This window comes from Synchiropus splendidus, chromosome 3 (assembly GCF_027744825.2).
Source record: "Synchiropus splendidus isolate RoL2022-P1 chromosome 3, RoL_Sspl_1.0, whole genome shotgun sequence".
Taxonomy (NCBI): domain Eukaryota; kingdom Metazoa; phylum Chordata; class Actinopteri; order Syngnathiformes; family Callionymidae; genus Synchiropus; species Synchiropus splendidus.
This window is the reverse complement of record NC_071336.1, coordinates 18,118,241-18,137,697: the sequence shown is the minus strand read 5'-3', so window position 1 is coordinate 18,137,697 and position 19,457 is coordinate 18,118,241. Positions and strand designations below refer to the sequence as shown.

The following is a 19,457-nucleotide window of genomic DNA, read 5'->3' as shown; positions in this document are numbered from 1 at the left end:
GACAGGGATCTGTCATCAGATGCATGCGTTTAAGCTTTAGCATTCAGTTCCATCGAAATGACTAAGAAAGATAAAATCAACAGTGTTTCTTTAAAATGAGCAACTCACATTCTTTCGCTGGAAAGTCCAAGGTGTGGTCTACACTGCCCCACCATAACTAAATAACAGTGGCGCGTATGATGGACGGCGGTTCAACTGCACAGCTCAAACTTCATGTTGCTTTGCCATTTTCCCCTCTCCCTGTTCTTTAGGTGCATCACCATAAGCCATAATAAATATACATTGATTTCTTTTTTAGTTTAATGGTATAAATATATTTGCCACAAGAAGCCAAATTTTTCCATTTGAATGAATTTGGTATATTACTGAATCAAATCATGGACTCATACATACATTTAAACAACAAACTATTTTTTATTTTGCATCAGTTTGACAATAGCACAATAAATCACGATGGTGGCTATATTCACTTTTTCATACCACCTTATTTAAACTAAAGCTCTTTTAATGTCTTGAAATATTTCCATAAGAATTTCAAATACATTCAGTGTAGTGGAAACCCTGGCCATTGTGCAGCGAAAAACATCCCTGAACACAAGCAAACGGACTGTTTTTGTTTGCATTTGTTCAGGGATTCTTCCATGTTTGTGGTTTCTTTTTTTAAGTATACTTTATATATCTTTATATATTATTATTTATTTATTTATTTTGCATACTGATCAAAAGTCAGTTGGATGTTGCCATGATGATGTGTCCCGGACATGTTCGCCTGAAAGTATCCAAGTTACATGGAGAAAAGTGTGTGGACGGAAGCAGAGCTGAAGTTTTCTGGTCTTCAGCTTCATCCGAGGACACGCAGGACACCAGGACTCACAGATGCATGTTTAGATTAAGACAAAGTCAAGCAACAATTGACCAATAGGAAACATGTAATATACATAGGGTAACACCAAAACATATTTAAGGTTCAAAAAGAGAAAGTACTTTTTGTGGTTGCTAGTTGTGGTCCATTTACTTACAGTAGCTGACGGGGATCTGTCATCAGGTGGAAGTTTCAGCATTTGTATCGAGCTTTATCAGTGACACGAAGCAGATGTTTCGATAGGCTTTTACAAATGTCCATACAGTGCAGGTTCATTCTGTCACTGTGAAGGACAGGGTGTGGTTGAATAACTGAGTCAAAGCCACAGTATGCAGTACTGCTGACTGTGGCAACCGACTGCAGCTCAGAATAGAGAGTGAAAATCAGGCACCATTCACTATGAATCGATCTGATCTGACTGGATGCCTAAGCTCCAGGCCTCCCAAGTTGGAGTCGAGTGCCTTCACCACCGTACCCCCACGGTAAACTCAACACGGTCAAAAGCCTGTGTGTGAAAAGTTTTGTGGTCTGTTCATGACACTATTAGAATTCTCAAACCCTACTAGTCAGACGCTCCTCTCTATCACTGTTCACTGGAACAGTGACTTTAGGGACGACGGGGAATTCATCAGCAACTGCCACCACTCAAGCGCTCATCCATGTATTATTTAAGAGATGTGCTCACCCCTCAGCATTCAGAACTCACGCGTCACTGGAGCTTTTTAAGACTCAGATCATTTAATGCAATATTCTTGACTCGTAGAAGGACTGAATGGGAGCTGCAGTTTATGCAGATGGAGGTCATGTTGCATTACATATACAGGCCGATTTGGCTTTACATCAATTTTCTCCTGGTGGCTCTTGTACCCTCTGAGGGCGAGATGAATCACCCGGAGAGGATGAGGAGTGAAGCTATACAAAACATCCATGCTGGTGATGGAAGAGCTGTTTTCTTCGCAATTCCGCACCCTGGGAGGCTGCCGGGGAGATAAGAGCGTGAACTGATGGAGAAATAAATGGAGGAAACTTGCAGAGCGAAAGTTCACTGATCAGGAAAGAACAATCTTCCGCTTGGGTATTGATTTTAACAGGGTCAATGGACTGATGCTGAGGCAGCAGAGTCACAAGTGAAAACCATCCGCTTGACAAGGGAAAGAATCTGATCGAGGCTCACTTTAAAGCCACAGGCAGAGTTTTAGTTTTTGAGATGTTAAAGAGCTCAGCCAAAGGTATCAAGATTGGCTGCTAAGACCAGACACAAGCTCACTGAACTTAAGCAAACCAGATGGGTCAAGCCACTAGAGTCAGTCCTCATCACTGAAAACGTAGTCTGAGGGCAAATAACATGTAGTCGTGGCCTCCTTTTCATGTTTGCTGCATTGCAACATCCACCTAGTGGACCCACATACTCACCACATACTTGTACGCACACTCGCACACTTTAGAGTCTGTTGGAGTTATACCAACAGGCAGGAAAAATAGACATCGCAAAATTATTTATCTTCTCTTTCTAGAGTCATGAATTCAAAATACTACTGATACATTTCATACGGAGCTGTGGCTCAGTTGAACTTTCCCGTGACTATGCTCCTTGTTGGTCACAAGATGGCGCTGTTTCCCGGCGAAAACAATCTTATAGTGAAACTAAACTGTCAAACGTTGATCCTTCCGGACCATTTTTAACGAAAGACCATGTTAAGTAACGGCGTTTGCAGAACTATTAAAGTTATTGTGTGACTTTGGTTGTCGCCTTAAAATGTCTAAGATTGAACAAATCCCCTCTCTGGGAAATTGAGTTATTAGAGGGCATGGGGTACATTTGCACGAGCACAAGAGACAATTGTTACCTTATTAGCTCAAATTGATAATATTGTAATGTCCGGAGGATTCAGGGACGAGACGGATGAGAATTAGACGCTTCTTTATTCCATGTGCTGCTGCTTCTCGCTCCGAAACTCAAGTCGCACGCACAACCTGTCACCCGGAAGTCGAACAAAAGCCCAGCACCTCACCACTCTCGCGAGATCCCCAACACATCCTGACCACGACAATATGTTCGACACCTGGAGTTGGTGAAACCCGAGTTAAATCAATTCAATACACCCATCCGTCCTCCAGATGGCAGTAGAACAAAGATTAATTCACGGCTGGATGCGAGTACGTGACGAGATGAAAACTTGGACGCGTCTTGTGTCGTCGCTCACTTCGCTGTCACCATGTCTGCGCTGTTAGGTCGCGCTTTTCTTCAGGCTCGGTTCCGGTTTCGCCCTGTCGTGTGTTCAGTGACCCGGGCTTTCGTCTCCTCCAGTGATGCTCCGGACCACGGTAATATTCGGCACAACACGACATCGCTGTTCTTTGGTGTGAAGAGTTGTTACATCAATGTTGGAAACGTTTCTGAGCCGAATGAAGGAACAGGTTCTCGCATCAACGGCGGGGCGGCCCGTTACGTCGATGGCGACCAACTTGTCTCTGGACATGTGCGACGGTGTTGAAGCGCGGCATGACCTTAAGAAAAGGTCATCCATTGTCATGCTGACAGTTGAAGGATCAAAATAAGCCCCGTGTCCAGGACAGTCTGAAGACAGACAGACTGAAGTTTATTTTGCTGGAACAGATGTGAAACATTTACCTGAAGCAAAAGTTTCTAGACAGGTTAAATGACACGGGCATGTTGGTGTATTTGCTTATGTGTAACACAAGATTTGAGTTTAATCTTCAGTTTAATATTTTGTCAATGTCCTACCGTGATGCCAGCACCAAACGTGGCTCTCCCCTCATTCAATAGTTTATTTACAGTTTCCACATCTGGTAACGGTAAATCATATAATAGTACCCCACCCCCCCCCCCCCCCCCCACCTACCCCCACCCCCCCCCAAAAAAACCCCCACACAATTCAGTTTGATGAAATAAAAGTAAATGTTTGTCGAAATATTTGGTAATATAATTAGTGAATATGACAAAACTGTGAGCCAAACCTGAAAATATTACTAAGGCAACAGAGAAAGTCAAAGGTAACCCTACAGAACGAAATTAAACAAATAAAATGTTATCAAAGATCAATATGAAGCAAATCATTAACTCATGACTTAAAAACTCTGGGTTTTTAAACTCTTTCAGCGGCATGGTTCCAAGCAAGCTTGAAGAATTGTTAAAGACCAACACAGTTTTTGTTTTGCTGAAGGATGTTTGCCTGGTAAATAAGTAACCATTAAACAAAGAACAGGCAAACACTGAGTGGCAGCAATAATGAAGTCATTTAATGTCAATATCTCCAAAGTAACCAAACAGAAGTCTGACTGGAGCTGAGAAGAACCACTGTGTTGTTTCTTAATCCACACTGACTCGATCAACACGGGTTCATGAATCCACAAAGGATCATAACAGCTCCATATGGCCATGTGACTGCACAGTGTCATGAGGAGTTTATAGATTGTCCACTAGGTGAGGTGGGACGGTTTTATTTCAGAATTTCCAACATGGAAAATGTACTCCAACCCTTCCAACTGTCCAACTGCATCACAACAAAATCAGCCAGGGATCAGAGGCACCTGTCTTGGAAGGTGAGGACAAATATAATACAAGACACAATTGTAAATACAAAGACAGCTCCTCTAAAGGGAGATCATTGGCCTCAGGCAACGTTTTGCATTGTTAGTCTCAGTAGATTTTAAAATTCATTTCCCTGCTGAGATGCATTTGTACACACACAACTTAAAGCCGGTCCATGTGAGTTGGACTGAGGTAGAGCTGAGGTAGAAGGCCTCCTGGATGCTTCCCTGTTGTTCTTGGGAGGAGGCCACTGGGCAGGTTCCCACGACCTGATGGGAAACAGATGGATGTCAAACTTGGTGGCATGATTATTAAGCGGCAGTGAAAAGTGCAAGAACATCCCAACTCCACCCAGCAAGGTCCAGAGCTAGATTTGAACCCTGAACCTTCAAGCTGAGAGGCGACAAATAATCCAAACTTTCTTTCTCTCACCTTCACCTCAGTGGTCACCTACTCCCAGATGAAAAAAATGTTGGCCACTCGGAACATTCAGCTTCTGGATGTGAGAAATCCGGATGAGTTCCAAGCAGGGAAAATTCCGCATGCAGTCAACGTCCCATGTAAGAAATATGGACTCTGACCAAGCTTTGTTTGATCAGAGTTCAGAGTCCTTTCGTTTTTTTTAATGAAATGACATTTATTTATTTATTTTTTGTTGAGTGGACAGCTTGGAGGAGAGCCTGCAGCTGTCCCCAGAACAGTTCCTTCAAAGGTTCGGCGTGAGGGCTCCACTCAGAGGCGACGACAACTTGGTGTTTCAGTGCAGGAGTGGGAGGAGAAGCCTAGAGGCCCTGGATATCGCTCGTCACTTGGGATTCAGCAAGTGAGTCAAAACTGAATTTGTATGTTTTTGTTTACTGTTGTACAAATGTCTTCCTGAGCAAACCATCATCTCTCCCACAGAGCGAGGCACTACGAAGGAGGCTACAAGGAGTGGGTGGAGCTGGATGGTGAATGATTGACACTAAATGTCCCTTGGAGAGGGAAAAAAACACTACTCTTAAGTAGTGTTAGAATTAACATGTATAATTTAATCTAAATAAAATAAATGATTACTAAAATAATTTCTCAAATACATACTTACCAACTAGAAATAGAACATTTTAAGCGTGATAGGTGTGTTTTATTTTATTTGATTAATGACAATATTTTGATGATGACTTTCATTACTATATTGGATTTATTTCTATTCAGGTTGCAGAAATAATAATACAATAGTAGAATATAGAGCAACCAAAAAGAACAGTATGATAATTTGACAGATATAATTTATTGGCAAATGTTGTAGCCTATTTATGTTATTAATTATACGAAACAACTATATGCAAAACAATAAATGCTGATGCTGGCGTTGCTGTAAATAAAAATAAATAAAATAACAGAACCTGAAAAAGATATCATTTTTCTATTGTGGTTTGCGTGTTTATGACATTGGTACGACAGCAAAACAGCACAAAAACAGATGAATGTTTTCATTAACGTTTTCTGAAAATGTTGATGGCTGACCAGGGAACAGATGAATCACTTTTGTTAGTGTTCCAATTCCTTTTTTTTTTTTCTTCATTCACTGTTTTGGAACGCTACTGCCACCCACTGTCCAAATCGGTTGATTTGAATTTGACTTCAAATTAAACCAGTGATGTTTCAATCCAAACGTGTGGGCTATACTACTAGGTTAAAAAAAATCTTTCTTCTGCGTTTTCTGATTAAATGCATATCATATATGTCCAATTTCTGTCATTCCATCATCCTTTTATTCCTGAAACAAAGACAAGAAAAGATGCTGATGGGAATTTGAATGACACACAAAGTTATTTGTTCATCATAAATAACATAAATTAGTTCCAGCAAGTTTATGTAAGGCCATTGGTCGCATGAGGTTGGCTGTGTTTGTTCATTTATTTAAGAAATAAATAAATAAATAAAAATGACAAATTAACTTATTACTTATTTACGGTTGATACTCAGTAGCTATGTTGTTGTATAGAGTGAACTTATGGAGTAAAATTTAGACTTAACAAGTCACTAATATGTACTTTATTATGATTATTTATTGGCTAATATACTGTGAATACGTACGTGAATAAGTAGTTTATTTAAGGTAATAAATGTTCCCTAATCTGAAATGTGACTTTATTGTTTTAGTCTTGCGGCGTCCCCAGAACAATGATTCCTACTCCTGTACAGTGTCTTTTGTCTTTATTCATTGCATCGCTTATGTGAACTATTACTGAATGACACCCTGACAACTTCACGTCATGTCAGTACAGACGCGTCTCCAGTTGGGGGATGTGTTGACCTTGAAAAAGTCCTCACGAACCCGCCGCTAAGTGGCAGTATAATCACAACTTATCTCCAAAAGGAGTTCCACAACAGCTATTTTTAAAACCCTATGGCAGGGGAGGCCCCTCAGGCCTGACCATCACACTAGCTTTAAGTCTAGACTCCTATAGATCCTGAGAGGAGCAGCTGCCAACCCCTATTGGGAGACACAGCACCACCCTCACACCGTTCCCCCCACCTCGACCCCCCTCATTCAAGCCTGGCGTGTGCCTGTGTGTGTCTGTCACAGGGTAGATCGATGTGCTGTTCACGGGGAGGAGGAGGATAAAATGGTATGGACAGCCCTCGCTGAGTTCACACGTCAGCAGGTGAAGCTTTCCATGACCATGAGCGCCTGTTGATGTGCCATACAAAACTGCACCACTTGCATCTCCACATCATCAGTCAGCTGGGCCTTCTAGAAGAGAATTCCTTCTCAGCATGTGAAACAATGAATTCTGTCTTGCATGATTTATCTCAGCTGCCTGGACAGAAGTGAAGCACCAGAACCTCCTACCGGAAGCTCAAATTGAAGCCCCCTGTGAATTGGAATTCATCCGTACGTCCGTCTATGGAGTATCAAGGCCACTTAGAGACTTTCATCCAAGTTCAGGCAGACAGCAGCTTCTTGATGAAAAATACCCAGCTAGTGAATTATGTCTGCTGCTGGTGTTCCATCACACATCATCAGCCCCCTGCTGCGTACTGCTTTGAAAAAAAAAAAAAGAAACGATTCAGTGGAGTCTTTCGTATAACAGCTTATTAGCGCTACGCTGCGTTTTTATCTTTGTCAATGACTAGATGTGCCGTCTCCCAGTGCAACTGGAATTAAATGCTCGAGGATAAAAGCTAAATCACATCCTGACGAGTGAGAAATTGAAGTAAAAAAAGGTAAATTCAACAGCTACTACTGCAACACGAGGGCTGTGTTAGCTCTTTCTGTCAATGAAGTTGTTCAAAAAAATTTTGCCATGATTCTCAAAATGTTTCATTTCATTTCATCCTGACTTCATACCACGCCACGCCACGCCACGCCACGCCACGCCACGCCACGCCACGCCACGCCACGCCACGCCACGCCACGCCACGCCACACCACACCACACCAAGTTTATTTATAAAGCACTTAAAAAGCAATACAAGATATCAGGATAAAACAGACATTAAAGACTATACATAGATAAAGTTTGAACAGGGCGGATAGACGAAAAAAAGAAAAAATCGATAAGTGTATTGCATCTTCCTGCGGTTTTCTGAGCAAAGACCATAGACCTTCTTGATGGTGTTGAGACCTTTATTTTCTAATGTTACAACATTACAACCATCTTAGTCTTCTAACGCTTGAGATGTAATACCACATCATTTGTGCTCAACGGTCAGTGCCAAAAAAACAACAACAACAACAAAAAAATACCAAAACAAGGGAATAAAATGAAACACAAATAACTGGATTCAGATTTATCGATCTTTCTTATGCCATTTGCTCATTTTTTTTTTCTTTAATGGAGGGCTACTGAATGTCTTGCATTGATTACATGATGACTTCCATCTCTTAGATTCCAGTCTCATTCTGAAGCTGCAGTCATCAATGACTCATCTTCTGCTGCCATTCAATGGCATTGATCAGTATGTGTCAGTAATTGCGTGGCCTTCCTTGGCGTGCCCTGTGTGAGCCACTCATTATAGCATGGCATTAGAGTCTGATATCAGACGTGATGCGCTCTTCACCTTTCTGTCGCAGAGAAATTGAGAGGTTAATGGGTGTGTTTCATGAGCCTTGGATCACAGAAACACCGGTAAAAGCGGCTGGAACCATTTCATGTGTGCTAATAGGGGGCACTTATTTTGGACAAACTCTCAACTCACTCACTCACACGTTTGTACCTCCATATTTGTGAGGTTCACTCATTGCCGTAAAGCTGTCCCCAGCCTCTCCCCAGGTCTCAAACCTAACCATCCTAAACAAATGGCTTAAGTTAACTATGTCTCTTAAACTTAACCCCATTACAATAACCTAGTTTTTCTCATGCTTTAACCCTCAAAACCTTATGATGACCGGCCATAATGTCCTCACAAGATCAGTGTCTTGTCAAAGATGGCAAGGATATTAATACAGGTAAGACACAAATAATTTTGTTTTGTTTTGTGGGGACCTCTCATGTCCGTCACGCTTTCCCCGGCCTCTCACTCTAAACCTAACCATCCAAAACAATTATAATGACTTATTTTGAAGTTTTCATCCTCAAATATAAGCTTTAAGCTTTTTAAGCTTACAGGAGGGAGGTGGAGCGGCTGGTGTCCTGGTGCAGCCACAACAACCTGGAGCTCAACGCCCAGAAGACAGTGGAGATGGCCATAGACAGGAGAGTAACAGTTTCTCTGTCCCCTCTCATGTTGGCTGGTTTACCTATTCCTATTGTAGACTCCTTCTGCTACCTAGGAACCACCATCACTGAGGACCTCAAATGGGAGCCAACCATCAGGTCCCTCATCAGGGAGGCCCAGCAGAGAATGCTCTTCCTGAGGCAGCTACGGAAACTATGACTGCCGACGAAGTTGCTGGTGGAATTCTACACGGCCATCATCCAGTCCATCCTCACCTCCTGTATCACTGTCTGGTACAACAGTGCCACCTCCAGGGACAAGAGCAGACTGCAGCGCATCGTACGTTCTGCTGAGAAGGGGATCGGTTGCAGCCTGCCACCTCTTCAGGACCTGTATGTCTCCAGGACCCAGAGACGTGCAGGTCGGATCAGAGCCGACCCTTCCCATCCTGGACATGGATGGTTTGTTCCTCTTCCCTCTGGCAGGAGGCTACGGTCGATCCAGACCAGAACCTCCCGTCACAGGAACAGCTTCTTCCCCTCGGCTGTCAGACTGTTGAATTCATGAACAGCCTTGTTATTTTATTTTATTTTATTTTATTTTTTGTCAGTACTTTATTCCAAAATACTTTCCTAGTTGGTGGGCTCTCCACTGACCATGGCAATAAATTTGATTCTGATTCTGATTTAGACTATGTGGTGTCAAACTACTGAGACACCAACATTCACAACACGCTCAGTGACTCACACTCACACAAAATATTGCTATATTGTGTCCGGTCGAAGCTACAGAAGAGTGAAGTTTCAGAAATCTGTACCTCAACCTAAAGTGAATGGCTGGTTTTCCTTATGCATGCATGTTGACACACCAAAGAACCCAAAATAACAACTCAAATGCCAGAAAAGTTTTGCATAATATGGGACCTTTGAAGGGATTGTGCGGGTCATGTGCAAATTCCACATAGACTTGGACTGGACTCAATGTAAAAAAGGCAACAAACATGTACGTTTCAAGGACTTTTTTTGGTAAGAAACGGAATGAGGTAGAGCTCTGTAGACCCTGGAATGGGTCAATTATCGTGAGCATGTGATGGTTGTAGGACTTTTGATATAAAGGTAATTAATTATTGTGTCATGTATTGTCACCACAGTAAATGAATCTTTCCGTCTGCATATGTCAATACCGATACTGCAGCCTTGAGGATGGGTCAATACCGAGCCAATCCAATACCTTCTACCTGTCACTCAGAAAGGTGTTTATAATGTTAATGGCTGTGACCAGCTTAACACTGACACCTTTATTGAAATGTAAAAATATATAGTATAAAAATATAGTAAAAATATTGAAATAATTCAACAAACAAAGATGACAGGCTATTTTTAGACGCACCATTGTAGAATCAAAAGACATTGGAGCATGTCACGCACCGTGAAATTGAGGCTATTTGGGCTGATGGATCGGATCGGCCAGGTTCATGAAAAAATTAAATAAATAAACAAAATCTGATAACCGACCCAGTCATTACCGGCCTGGATCAGATTCCGTACCAAACACGGTCCTCAGCAGCTGTGCATCATGGGACTTTGCAGTATGTGAGGTGGGACTGCTTTTACAGGACAGCATTGATAATAGAAGATATGGAATGTTAATGGGTGACGTGTATAATTCAGAAGCTTTATGTGCCCCACGGACCTCCAGTTTCGTGCTTGCAAGAACCCATAGATGACATCGACTGTTAGAAGAGTTGATCATTCAGCACGGTGGCTGCGTACTGAGTTCAGCACACACAGTAGCTGTCTCAGATCGTGCCCACGCTACCTGCACAGCATTCGATCTCAGCTCAGCGAGTTGAACTGGTGGGACTGAAGAGGTGATAGCACCATCCATCGTCACAGAAATGTCAATACTGACTTATTCGGTTCACTCTCCACTGCATGCCAACTGGGACAAACTGCTGTGGTCATAGACTCTTTCCTTAGGATGGGTGGGACAGAGGTGGTAGTCTGAGACAGAAGGACCCACTCTGAGCCTCTACAGTTTGATGTAGGGGTCAACATGTGGACCCTCGAAGTAGGGATGGGCTGGACACATAAAGTCTCAAGAATGGTATACTTTCAAGAAAGTAATGTGTTTTATAAGTAATTTTACTCATAGTAAGTGCAGACTTTGGGAGGAAAACAGTCAACTGTTGAATAATTCACACTAACTTTCATCATTAAGGCTGAGTAGTCTAATAAGTGTGAAAGTAGTAGGGATGGCCTTTGCACTTGTCCTGCACTGTTTGTGTACTTAGTATCATCCAACAATACGGAAGTCTTGATTCTATGAGACTGCAGACCAATGATGTGGGTGTGATGCCTGAGCACAATTGTGGTCGAAGATTCTCCTTCACTCCACACTGTCTCATGAATTTACACAGTGGAACTTCAAAAGTGAATTCACACTGCATACTTTGGGAACTGCTGCTCTCTTGGTACCATCCAAAATCCCAACTCAGACAAAAAAAAAAGCAAAAGCAGCTCGGTTGGCAGTCAATGACATTTCACAGCAGCAACTCACACCGTGGGCCATGTGTATATATATATACATTTTTGTATATATATATATATATATATATATATATATATATATATATATATATATATATATATATATATATATAGACCCAAAGGATGGCGGCAGAAATAGTATTACGTCAGCCTATAGATTTTCCCCTGAAAGACGCTGACCTAATTTGCGCTGTGGTGTCGCACATCTGCTATTTAAAGGCGACAGTTATAGTATGCCATCTCTTGCAGCGAAGTCTGACCCAGACTGATGCAGGGTCACGGTGGGAGATAAGCCCAAGGGACTTAATTTAGACAAGTCATTTGTACGACTCATATTCAGGTCATTCTCTGCGAGTACCATTTCACATTCTCCGGGCCGATAGCGGGTCATTGGTCACCTTGTCGTTCGCGACTGCGCCTGACGTCTCCGCCGCGTTTGCGCGCAGCCGCTCCATCTGATCTGAAAAGTCAAAAGCTCCACGCGCGGTGTTGCTCGCCACAGAGCAACTGAGCGCCGCGCACAGTGAAGTAACAGTGTATTTTTCCGTGCGCTCTCCTCATCCACACTCCACTCAGTCCGTGCGCAATGGCACGGCGCGGACCACCCGCTCGCCTCGCTCCGCAGGACGCACTGACCGGACAACTTTTAACTCTAATTGAAGACGTTTCCCACCCTGGAGTCTGATGAATTCATCACTGGAAAACAAAAACAGGTATGTGTGTCCACTGAAAGCGCTGCCTAGTTCTAGAATAGCAACTGTGTGTTCAGATGCGAACGTGTGCGCCGAGAGAAGACGATTGATCGTCTCAGAGGAGCAATTCCCACGACGGGAAACAGGCTCGGACTCAATTGAATGTCTCGGTTGTGCCCCTAAATCACAGTGACAGGGACAAACGTGTGGTTTTAAAGAAGTAACGGGCGTTTAGCGCAGGCTGAAAGTAAGGTGCAACTAATTCCTATTCATTACTCGCCATGTACGAAGGGGAGTTGCTCCATGACTGTGGGGGGCAAACATGGTGCTTTTCATTGGACAGGTTGGCCAACCTTGTGAATGAAACATCGATGGTCTATTTAGCGCGGGTTCCCAGCACGTGATGGTGTTTTGTTCCAGCACACGGGCCCATTATCAAGACACACGTTAATTGATATGTGTGTGTGTGTGTGTGTGTGTGTGTGTGTGTGTGTGTGTGTGTCGCATGGCCGCAGAAATGTAACGGATCTAATGTGTCTTCATTACCACTTGTTTGCTGACTGCTTATCCACTTTGTGTGTTGGAAAGAAAAAATGTGTCTGGAAGCAGGGATGACTATCAGTAAAGTAGAGAGTCGGTGCTGTTGCTTCAGTTGCTGTTGGTGGGTTTTAGGTGGGGAAGTCAAACTCACTCAGATGGGAGTGAGTGATGTCGAGGCCCCTTTTAATGACTGTACACTCAGCATGTCTATGCTGGGCGACTGACTCACAGCGCAAGACGCTCTGGGTGGAAATGAAGTAGTTTAGTGCACTTTTAAATTGAATTATTCATAACTACATGTATCCAATGCTGCTGTGGGGCACATAACGGGACTTGTCAGGCCAGGTTTGGTCTTTATATACGGCTTAAATTAAATATTCTGAAAGATTTAGGCTTTACTACTACTACTGTGTCCTTTGATGGGCTGATGTCGCCTGCCTCTCACCCTATGTAGCTGGGACAAACCTCGGTGCCCAGAGTGTCCATGTCTCTGAAAAAAAAAGTCTGAAAATGTTTGTCAATAACAAAGTTTTCTTTCGGTAATTTTATCAAATCAAATTAAGTAACCATTTCTATTGAAATATAATCGATTAGTATACATTATTAAAAAATGGGATTTTTTTTAATCGAGCCACAACACCATAACGTACTTATCTCCTCTTTGTCTGTGGGGCACCTTCAACTTCAGCTGGCCAAGCTTGCCTGAACGCCTCCATGCCTCAGCAAGGGGCACGGCGACTGTTTCCTCCATTCACAAAGACACCACAGCCCACTTTAGAATGTCTCCTCTCCTTCCCCAAAGCTATCGATGCTTCATCAATAAAAGGAGTCCAGTAATTGCTGCGGCTGCAGGATCATTCTGGAAACAGCCATTTGTACATCCACTGATTCATTGGTGTCTCCTCATAATGCACTGGTCTTCCACAGCTTGTGATATCACATGTGCACTTTTACAATAGGCTGCTGGCACAAAGCCAGTCACGGAGCAACACTGTTAAGTGTCATCATATTTCTCTTGGCTTCCTCCCCTCGATATTCACCAAATACTTTAGTAAATGCCATCTCAGAGATTGATGATGATTATAGGACAGTCAGAAATGAGTGGGAGCTGCACTTTGATTGGCTAATTTTGTGGCAGCTTTCTAAGCGTGACACGTTAAACAAGTGTGAACGAGAGGTTAATGGTGCATCGATGCACTACTGCGAAGGTCACACTGCTTCAGAAATGGTAAAATGGTCCGTCTCTGTTGACTGACCATGTTGTTGTCACTCAGATATAAACAAGGAAAAAAATGCTTTCACTTTTACATAGACACTCATAATGTAAAACCAAAAAGTCCCAGAGAATATGAATTACTTCTATGGCCTTTCAGCACCAGGTTTGTTTCGCTTCCTTTGACCTATTGAAGGACTCCATCCTGAGGCGATGTCACAACATGACGCCCTTATTGGTGAAAACAAGATGGTTGAGAGTGAGATGTGAACAAATCATTTCTGGTGCAACTACAAATATTTTGAATATTTGTATCCATTTTTAAGGAAGTGAACAAACTAGAGTACAATAGTACTTGGAAAAATTGGTTTAAAGAAAAAAATATACTTTCTTGTCCTCTATGTCATTGGTAATATTCGTGTGATATGTCATCTGACGGCATTCGACACACCAAGAAGAATAGTGGTGACTATCTGAAAATGGTACATCTCGAATCTTTGTGCTCATGCGATATCTTGTTTGTGAATTTTGTGATGAACTTGTAGCTGCTAGGAGACTTCAAGGTGATTGGTATCAGTGGCTGCTTCCCTTTGTCTCTGGTGGACATCATATGATACCGGAGCTGCGGAGAAATCAGAATGGAATTAAAGAGAAAATCTTTAAAAGCACGTTTTCTATTTTTTTTTTTTCTCATGGAAGACAAGAGAGCGCTGTAGAAGATGGATCAGCTTGTTTACCACAAGTCACAAGTGTGAGTAGCGCCACTGTTATCTGGAATCCAGCCAGATAAGGTTTAGTAATAAATGAGAGGAAGAATGGAGTGCAAGGAGCAGAGGCTGGAACAGGAGCCCAGCGGATGTTTCAGGATGGCACGAGTGGTCTAAATGAGCTGGCTTTTCTGATGCTGCTCATGAAGTTTAGACTCTTTACTGGAATCATTGGCTTTTAAAAGGTTGACAGAAGCAATCATGGCAGCATTACGTGCTGGGAGGGTTTCTGTGGTCGTCCACTGGCTGCAATGATACATGTTTATCATGGGATATTTTTCAAATCGCGCTTCTTGGTCTTCACTGCAGGCCACTGAACTGAAGTGACCCCTTCATGTGCGGACAGTTATCTGAGTGAGTGATGATTGTGAGAAATGTGTCTGTGAGGTCCGGGGACGGAGATGGTTATGAGATGATTGGGGCCAACAATGCCTCACAATGCCCTCCTCTCTCAACAGGTTTGCCAAACATCTCACCTCCCATGTCACTGGAACGTATCCATGGCAACGTTTAGCAGTGCAGAGCCCCTGTGGAACCAGTCTGACGGCCTCCGATGGGATGAGAGGAATGAGAGTTTGGAGGCGACAGGCCAAGAGCGAACGGAGAGAAACTACTATGCAATGTTGTACTCCCTGCTCATCCTGGCCATCGTGTTTGGAAATGTTCTGGTGTGTCTGGCCGTGCTGAGGGAGCGCTCGCTGCAGACTACTACCAACTACCTTGTGGTCAGCCTGGCAGTGGCCGACCTGCTGGTGGCTTCGCTGGTCATGCCCTGGGCTGTGTACCTGGAGGTGAGTGTTTGATTTTTTTCTGAAGTGGTAAATGCACTTACTTACTTCCGTAACATGTGTTATTGTTAACGTAGAGGTGGCAACTGCAAGTTGTTTATCACAACTTCTCGATAAGTAGCAGGTGATGCGTTCATTCTGAGGCGTGGAGGGGTGAGTGCTGACTTTGTTCGGAGATAGATTTGTATGAGGTGTTTTTGAGCACTTGACTCTTGATTTGAGAAGAGGCAGCAGCATAATTGTGTTTAATTATTTAATTGTACTCCAAGAATAATAGTGCGTGGAGTGGTTGTTGAAGAAGTCACGCTGGGAATTATTTCTGATGCCGTCGGATATTTCTCATTGTTCATTTTCTCACTCATGTATTCCTGTGGTGTTCCTGGCAAAAGTTAGACTCGTACAGTCTCCTGCGGGAAAACTGTCTTCATTGGTTTGAATCTCATTTTAATATTTTGATTTATCAAACAAGACTTAAAGTTCCGCTTCCTTTGAATTTCTTGGATTTCTTTGACGTGCTCAGAATAGCAAAAACCATTAAAAATCTAATGAAAAGAAGCTCAAATGAAAATGTTATTGAATAGACTGACTTCCACCCACTATTGTGAGTCGTATTACAAAAATGAAAGGGATCTGTCTGGTATGCCAACATAGATCTTGTATGGAAAAATAGATGATGTATTTTTTACACATATTTTGGAGGTTTATTAGCCAGGGGCGTGGCATTACTGCATGAAGCAGCGCTGGGGACATGTCACTACCAATATCCTACCACTGGATTTTTGCTGCCGATCACCGATACCAATCAGCCAGAGTGCAGATCACCACCGATCACAGATACCGATCACATGGACTGACAATGAATTTGTAATCAAAATGATGAGCCCATCTGTGTACATGACGTGAAAACATGAGCTATTAATTCATTTTAATTCAGATGCACGAGAAAAAAAGAAAACCTTGCAGAATGAAGCATGCAGCTATTCTGTCAAACGGACAACTGAAAAACATGAAATTCGATGTGCAAACACGCATTTTGGTGAAGCTCTAGCATACTTTGCGATGTCCATGAAATATCTCTCAGAGTGAGAGAGCACTCGACTTTCACCACCACTCCCACACTGTTTTCAAAAGTTTCAGATTCAGGTGGCTAAAACTCTGCACCCACTACAATACGGCAGCGGATTCTGTCATTTCTGTCTTTGCGTAAACAACACCTGAGAAACGCTGGTTATTTAGCTTGGTGAAATGAATAATTTTTTTGGGGGGGGGGTAATTTGCTTAGCTTTCCGGATGTGATACTCAGGGATTGCTCACCTGCGCCAAGAGGAACCAGTCTCACTTGCATGATACCCGAAAACTTTGTGCTCCTTCAAGTGCTGGTGCTTTAAATGTACAGGTATTTAATTGGTGGCGTTGAAGCCTTTTAATCCGCTGCACTGCATTTTCCCATGCATGAGCTGCAGGATGCAAACTTTACATGACAGACTGAAAGAAGCACCACAGCAGAAGTGCTGCTGCTGCTGAGTGAGCATTGAGTCGGCAGGAGCGGACGCACCATAACCCGCGAGGCTTCATCAGAGCGCTGGCACATGTGATCGGTCTTTGTGATATGCAATGACAGGCAGTGATCCGCATTCACCGATAATACCGATATAAGCCGACCATGATCGGTGGCATTGGATATAAGAAATTATTACAGGCATTGAATTTAAGAAAATATTGAATGCCAAAGAGACACAAGTTATTTTACAAATAATTTTCATGTATTTGTGTGGAAGAGGTTGACTTCTTAAAAACAAAAAAATGAAGGTGAAATTCAATAACCTCAGATTCCAGATGCTTGTGAGAAATAAATGACACCTAATAATTGAAAGTCAAAGCCTTTTTTGCTCCCTAATCTCTTGGTATGTCATGGCTGAACATATTTTTGTCAGATGCCCTTGTTATTAGCCGAAGTAAATCATGGTAATTATATGCGAAAGTAATACCATTTATATGAGAGGTTGTCATTTATCCTTTTGGCTTTACAGGGGCTCTCTCACCATTAAAAAGATTATTATGCTGTCACTCATAAAACGTTTAAACTCATGTTTGTGTTTCAACACAGACTTGAGAAAAAAAATAATTCAGTGACCATTCTGTGATTTTCTGAAGTAATATTTGGTTTAAATCTAATATATTATTTATTTTTCTGTTCTAAGATTCAGTACGTGTTGAATTGTGTTCTTGGCCAGCGCAATATTTTTGATGCACAGGACATTAATAATAGACATCTATGTTTAAATAAGCCTTTGAGTCTCAAAATAAAGCTCAAGAGACTTGCTTCATGGCAGCAGCAGATTTTCTCGGAGTCAAGGAACCGACACCTCTTGTGCAGCAGATTGAAGTTCAGAGCAGCAGCCATAGGTGAGGCTCAACCAGGAAATTTGAAGCTCTGCCCTTTCACTGCACTCTCATTTCAAGGCAGTGGACACTTGGCCTGAAGCTAAAGTGCAGTTATAGCTTTAACCTTTCGAAGAATGAAACCATACAAGTTCAAAATTTCACATATCACTGTGTGACTTGATCTAAAACTGCTGCAGATCTCTTGACTCCTGAACTATAGATTGGAAAGTCTCTAGCTGCCATCACATTTGTGTACTGTTAATGGCTGCCAGTCAAACAGTTACGGTGGGGATTCGTCTGTTTTACAGGACAAGCTCAAGCTTTTGCAATGTGGACGTCAATGATGGCCTGGAGGGGATGGGCGTTCGAACTGTGGCCGGGCGCGAGAGTGTGTGATGATGAGGGGCGGGACAGACTTTCCGGGGTGGGCGATGAACTAAAGCAGCGCGTGCAATAATGGGGCAGCAGGTGGAGTGTAAGCCATCAGCTTGCTGTGCCGTGAGTGAAGGTTGACTCCGGAGGGTGAAAGAACACAAAGCTGAAAAACAGTTCCAGAACTTGTGAGGGAAAAGGGTGAGGGTTATTATGATGATTACGTGCTGACAACTGACAGTAATGATGATGAAAGCAACCCACGACAGAGCTTCTCCAATTATGCATATCACACATAATGGCTGATGTGTACCATGAATATTAACAAACGCAGACCTCATGTGCTGTAGGCGCTCGTGGCAGCGGTCCAAATTAAGAGTAACCCTGCAAATCACTTTGGAAAACTGCATCTCTTCATTGATGTAACTTCTCTACTTGCTCTTTCTTACTTTCACGGTGGTATCTGCCAATTAAATTGCCATTATCAGCTGTCATCGGCAGCATTGATTGGAGTCGGTGGGTTCCTGCGGCGTCATAATGGACTTAATAAGAACCAATAATCGTTGATGAGCTGATAACTGCAGGTGGCTATCGCGGGGTGCGTTTCGCCTGATAATTGTTTCCTATAGTTAGTGGAATTTCAGTTCTTTTTCCGAAGACTTGAAGGAGCAAAATGAATGAAGTTTGTGCCTGTGAGAATAATGAAAAGTTATTCGTGCTGCTGGAAAGAAGCCTCTTCTGAATTTGGGCCACGAATGAGGAGGCCGTAGGCAGGCGACCCACCAACAACCAGGGCATGCAGGAGCTGTGGTGGAGCACCAGGTGTCCAATTAACCTCCTGTCATAACCTACACACAGAGGAAATAACATAAGTTGCAGCCAATTTAGCCCAGTTATACTGACGTTGTCAGTGACTTTGGGCTTGTTTTCCTCAGAAATTGCTTGCAAATCTAATGGGCCGCAGATTGTGATGCTTATTTTTAAACATGTAGGTATTTGGGCTGGTGCTTGTGTCTATGTGAATCCTTCCTGGTTGTTTCCCAGCTTCTCACAGTAAAGCAGAACAACAGTAGAGTGCCGCCTTGTCCAT

At 42.8% G+C, this 19,457-nt stretch overlaps 2 protein-coding genes across 2 annotated transcripts in view; both read left to right on the top strand.

Moving 5' to 3' along the window:
- The first annotated feature begins 3,031 nt into the window (after window positions 1–3,031).
- Window positions 3,032–6,600, top strand: si:ch211-161h7.8 (thiosulfate:glutathione sulfurtransferase). Its single transcript, XM_053860181.1, has 4 exons — window positions 3,032–3,187; window positions 4,859–4,975; window positions 5,076–5,238; window positions 5,319–6,600. Exons 1-4 carry the CDS (start codon window positions 3,079–3,081, stop codon window positions 5,371–5,373), a joined length of 444 nt encoding a protein of 147 aa, XP_053716156.1. The 5' UTR covers window positions 3,032–3,078; the 3' UTR covers window positions 5,374–6,600.
- Window positions 6,601–12,179: 5,579 nt separating this feature from the next.
- drd3 (dopamine receptor D3) overlaps window positions 12,180–19,457 on the top strand; it is a 42,553-nt gene continuing 35,275 nt past the window's right edge. Inside the window, exons 1-2 of the mRNA XM_053859519.1 lie at window positions 12,180–12,323; window positions 15,281–15,613. Of these exons, the coding sequence (XP_053715494.1) occupies window positions 15,323–15,613 (291 nt within the window). The 5' untranslated portion in view covers window positions 12,180–12,323; window positions 15,281–15,322. The remainder of the gene's footprint in view (window positions 12,324–15,280; window positions 15,614–19,457) is intronic.

Coding starts and splice junctions, on each gene's coding strand:
- si:ch211-161h7.8 (XM_053860181.1), top strand. CDS start 3,079: ATGTCTGCGCTGTTAGGTCGCGCTTTTCTTCAGGCTCGGTTCCGGTTT. Junction 4,976..5,075: donor GCATGCAGTCAACGTCCCAT/GTAAGAAATATG, acceptor TTTTTTGTTGAG/TGGACAGCTTGGAGGAGAGC. Junction 5,239..5,318: donor CGTCACTTGGGATTCAGCAA/GTGAGTCAAAAC, acceptor TCTCTCCCACAG/AGCGAGGCACTACGAAGGAG.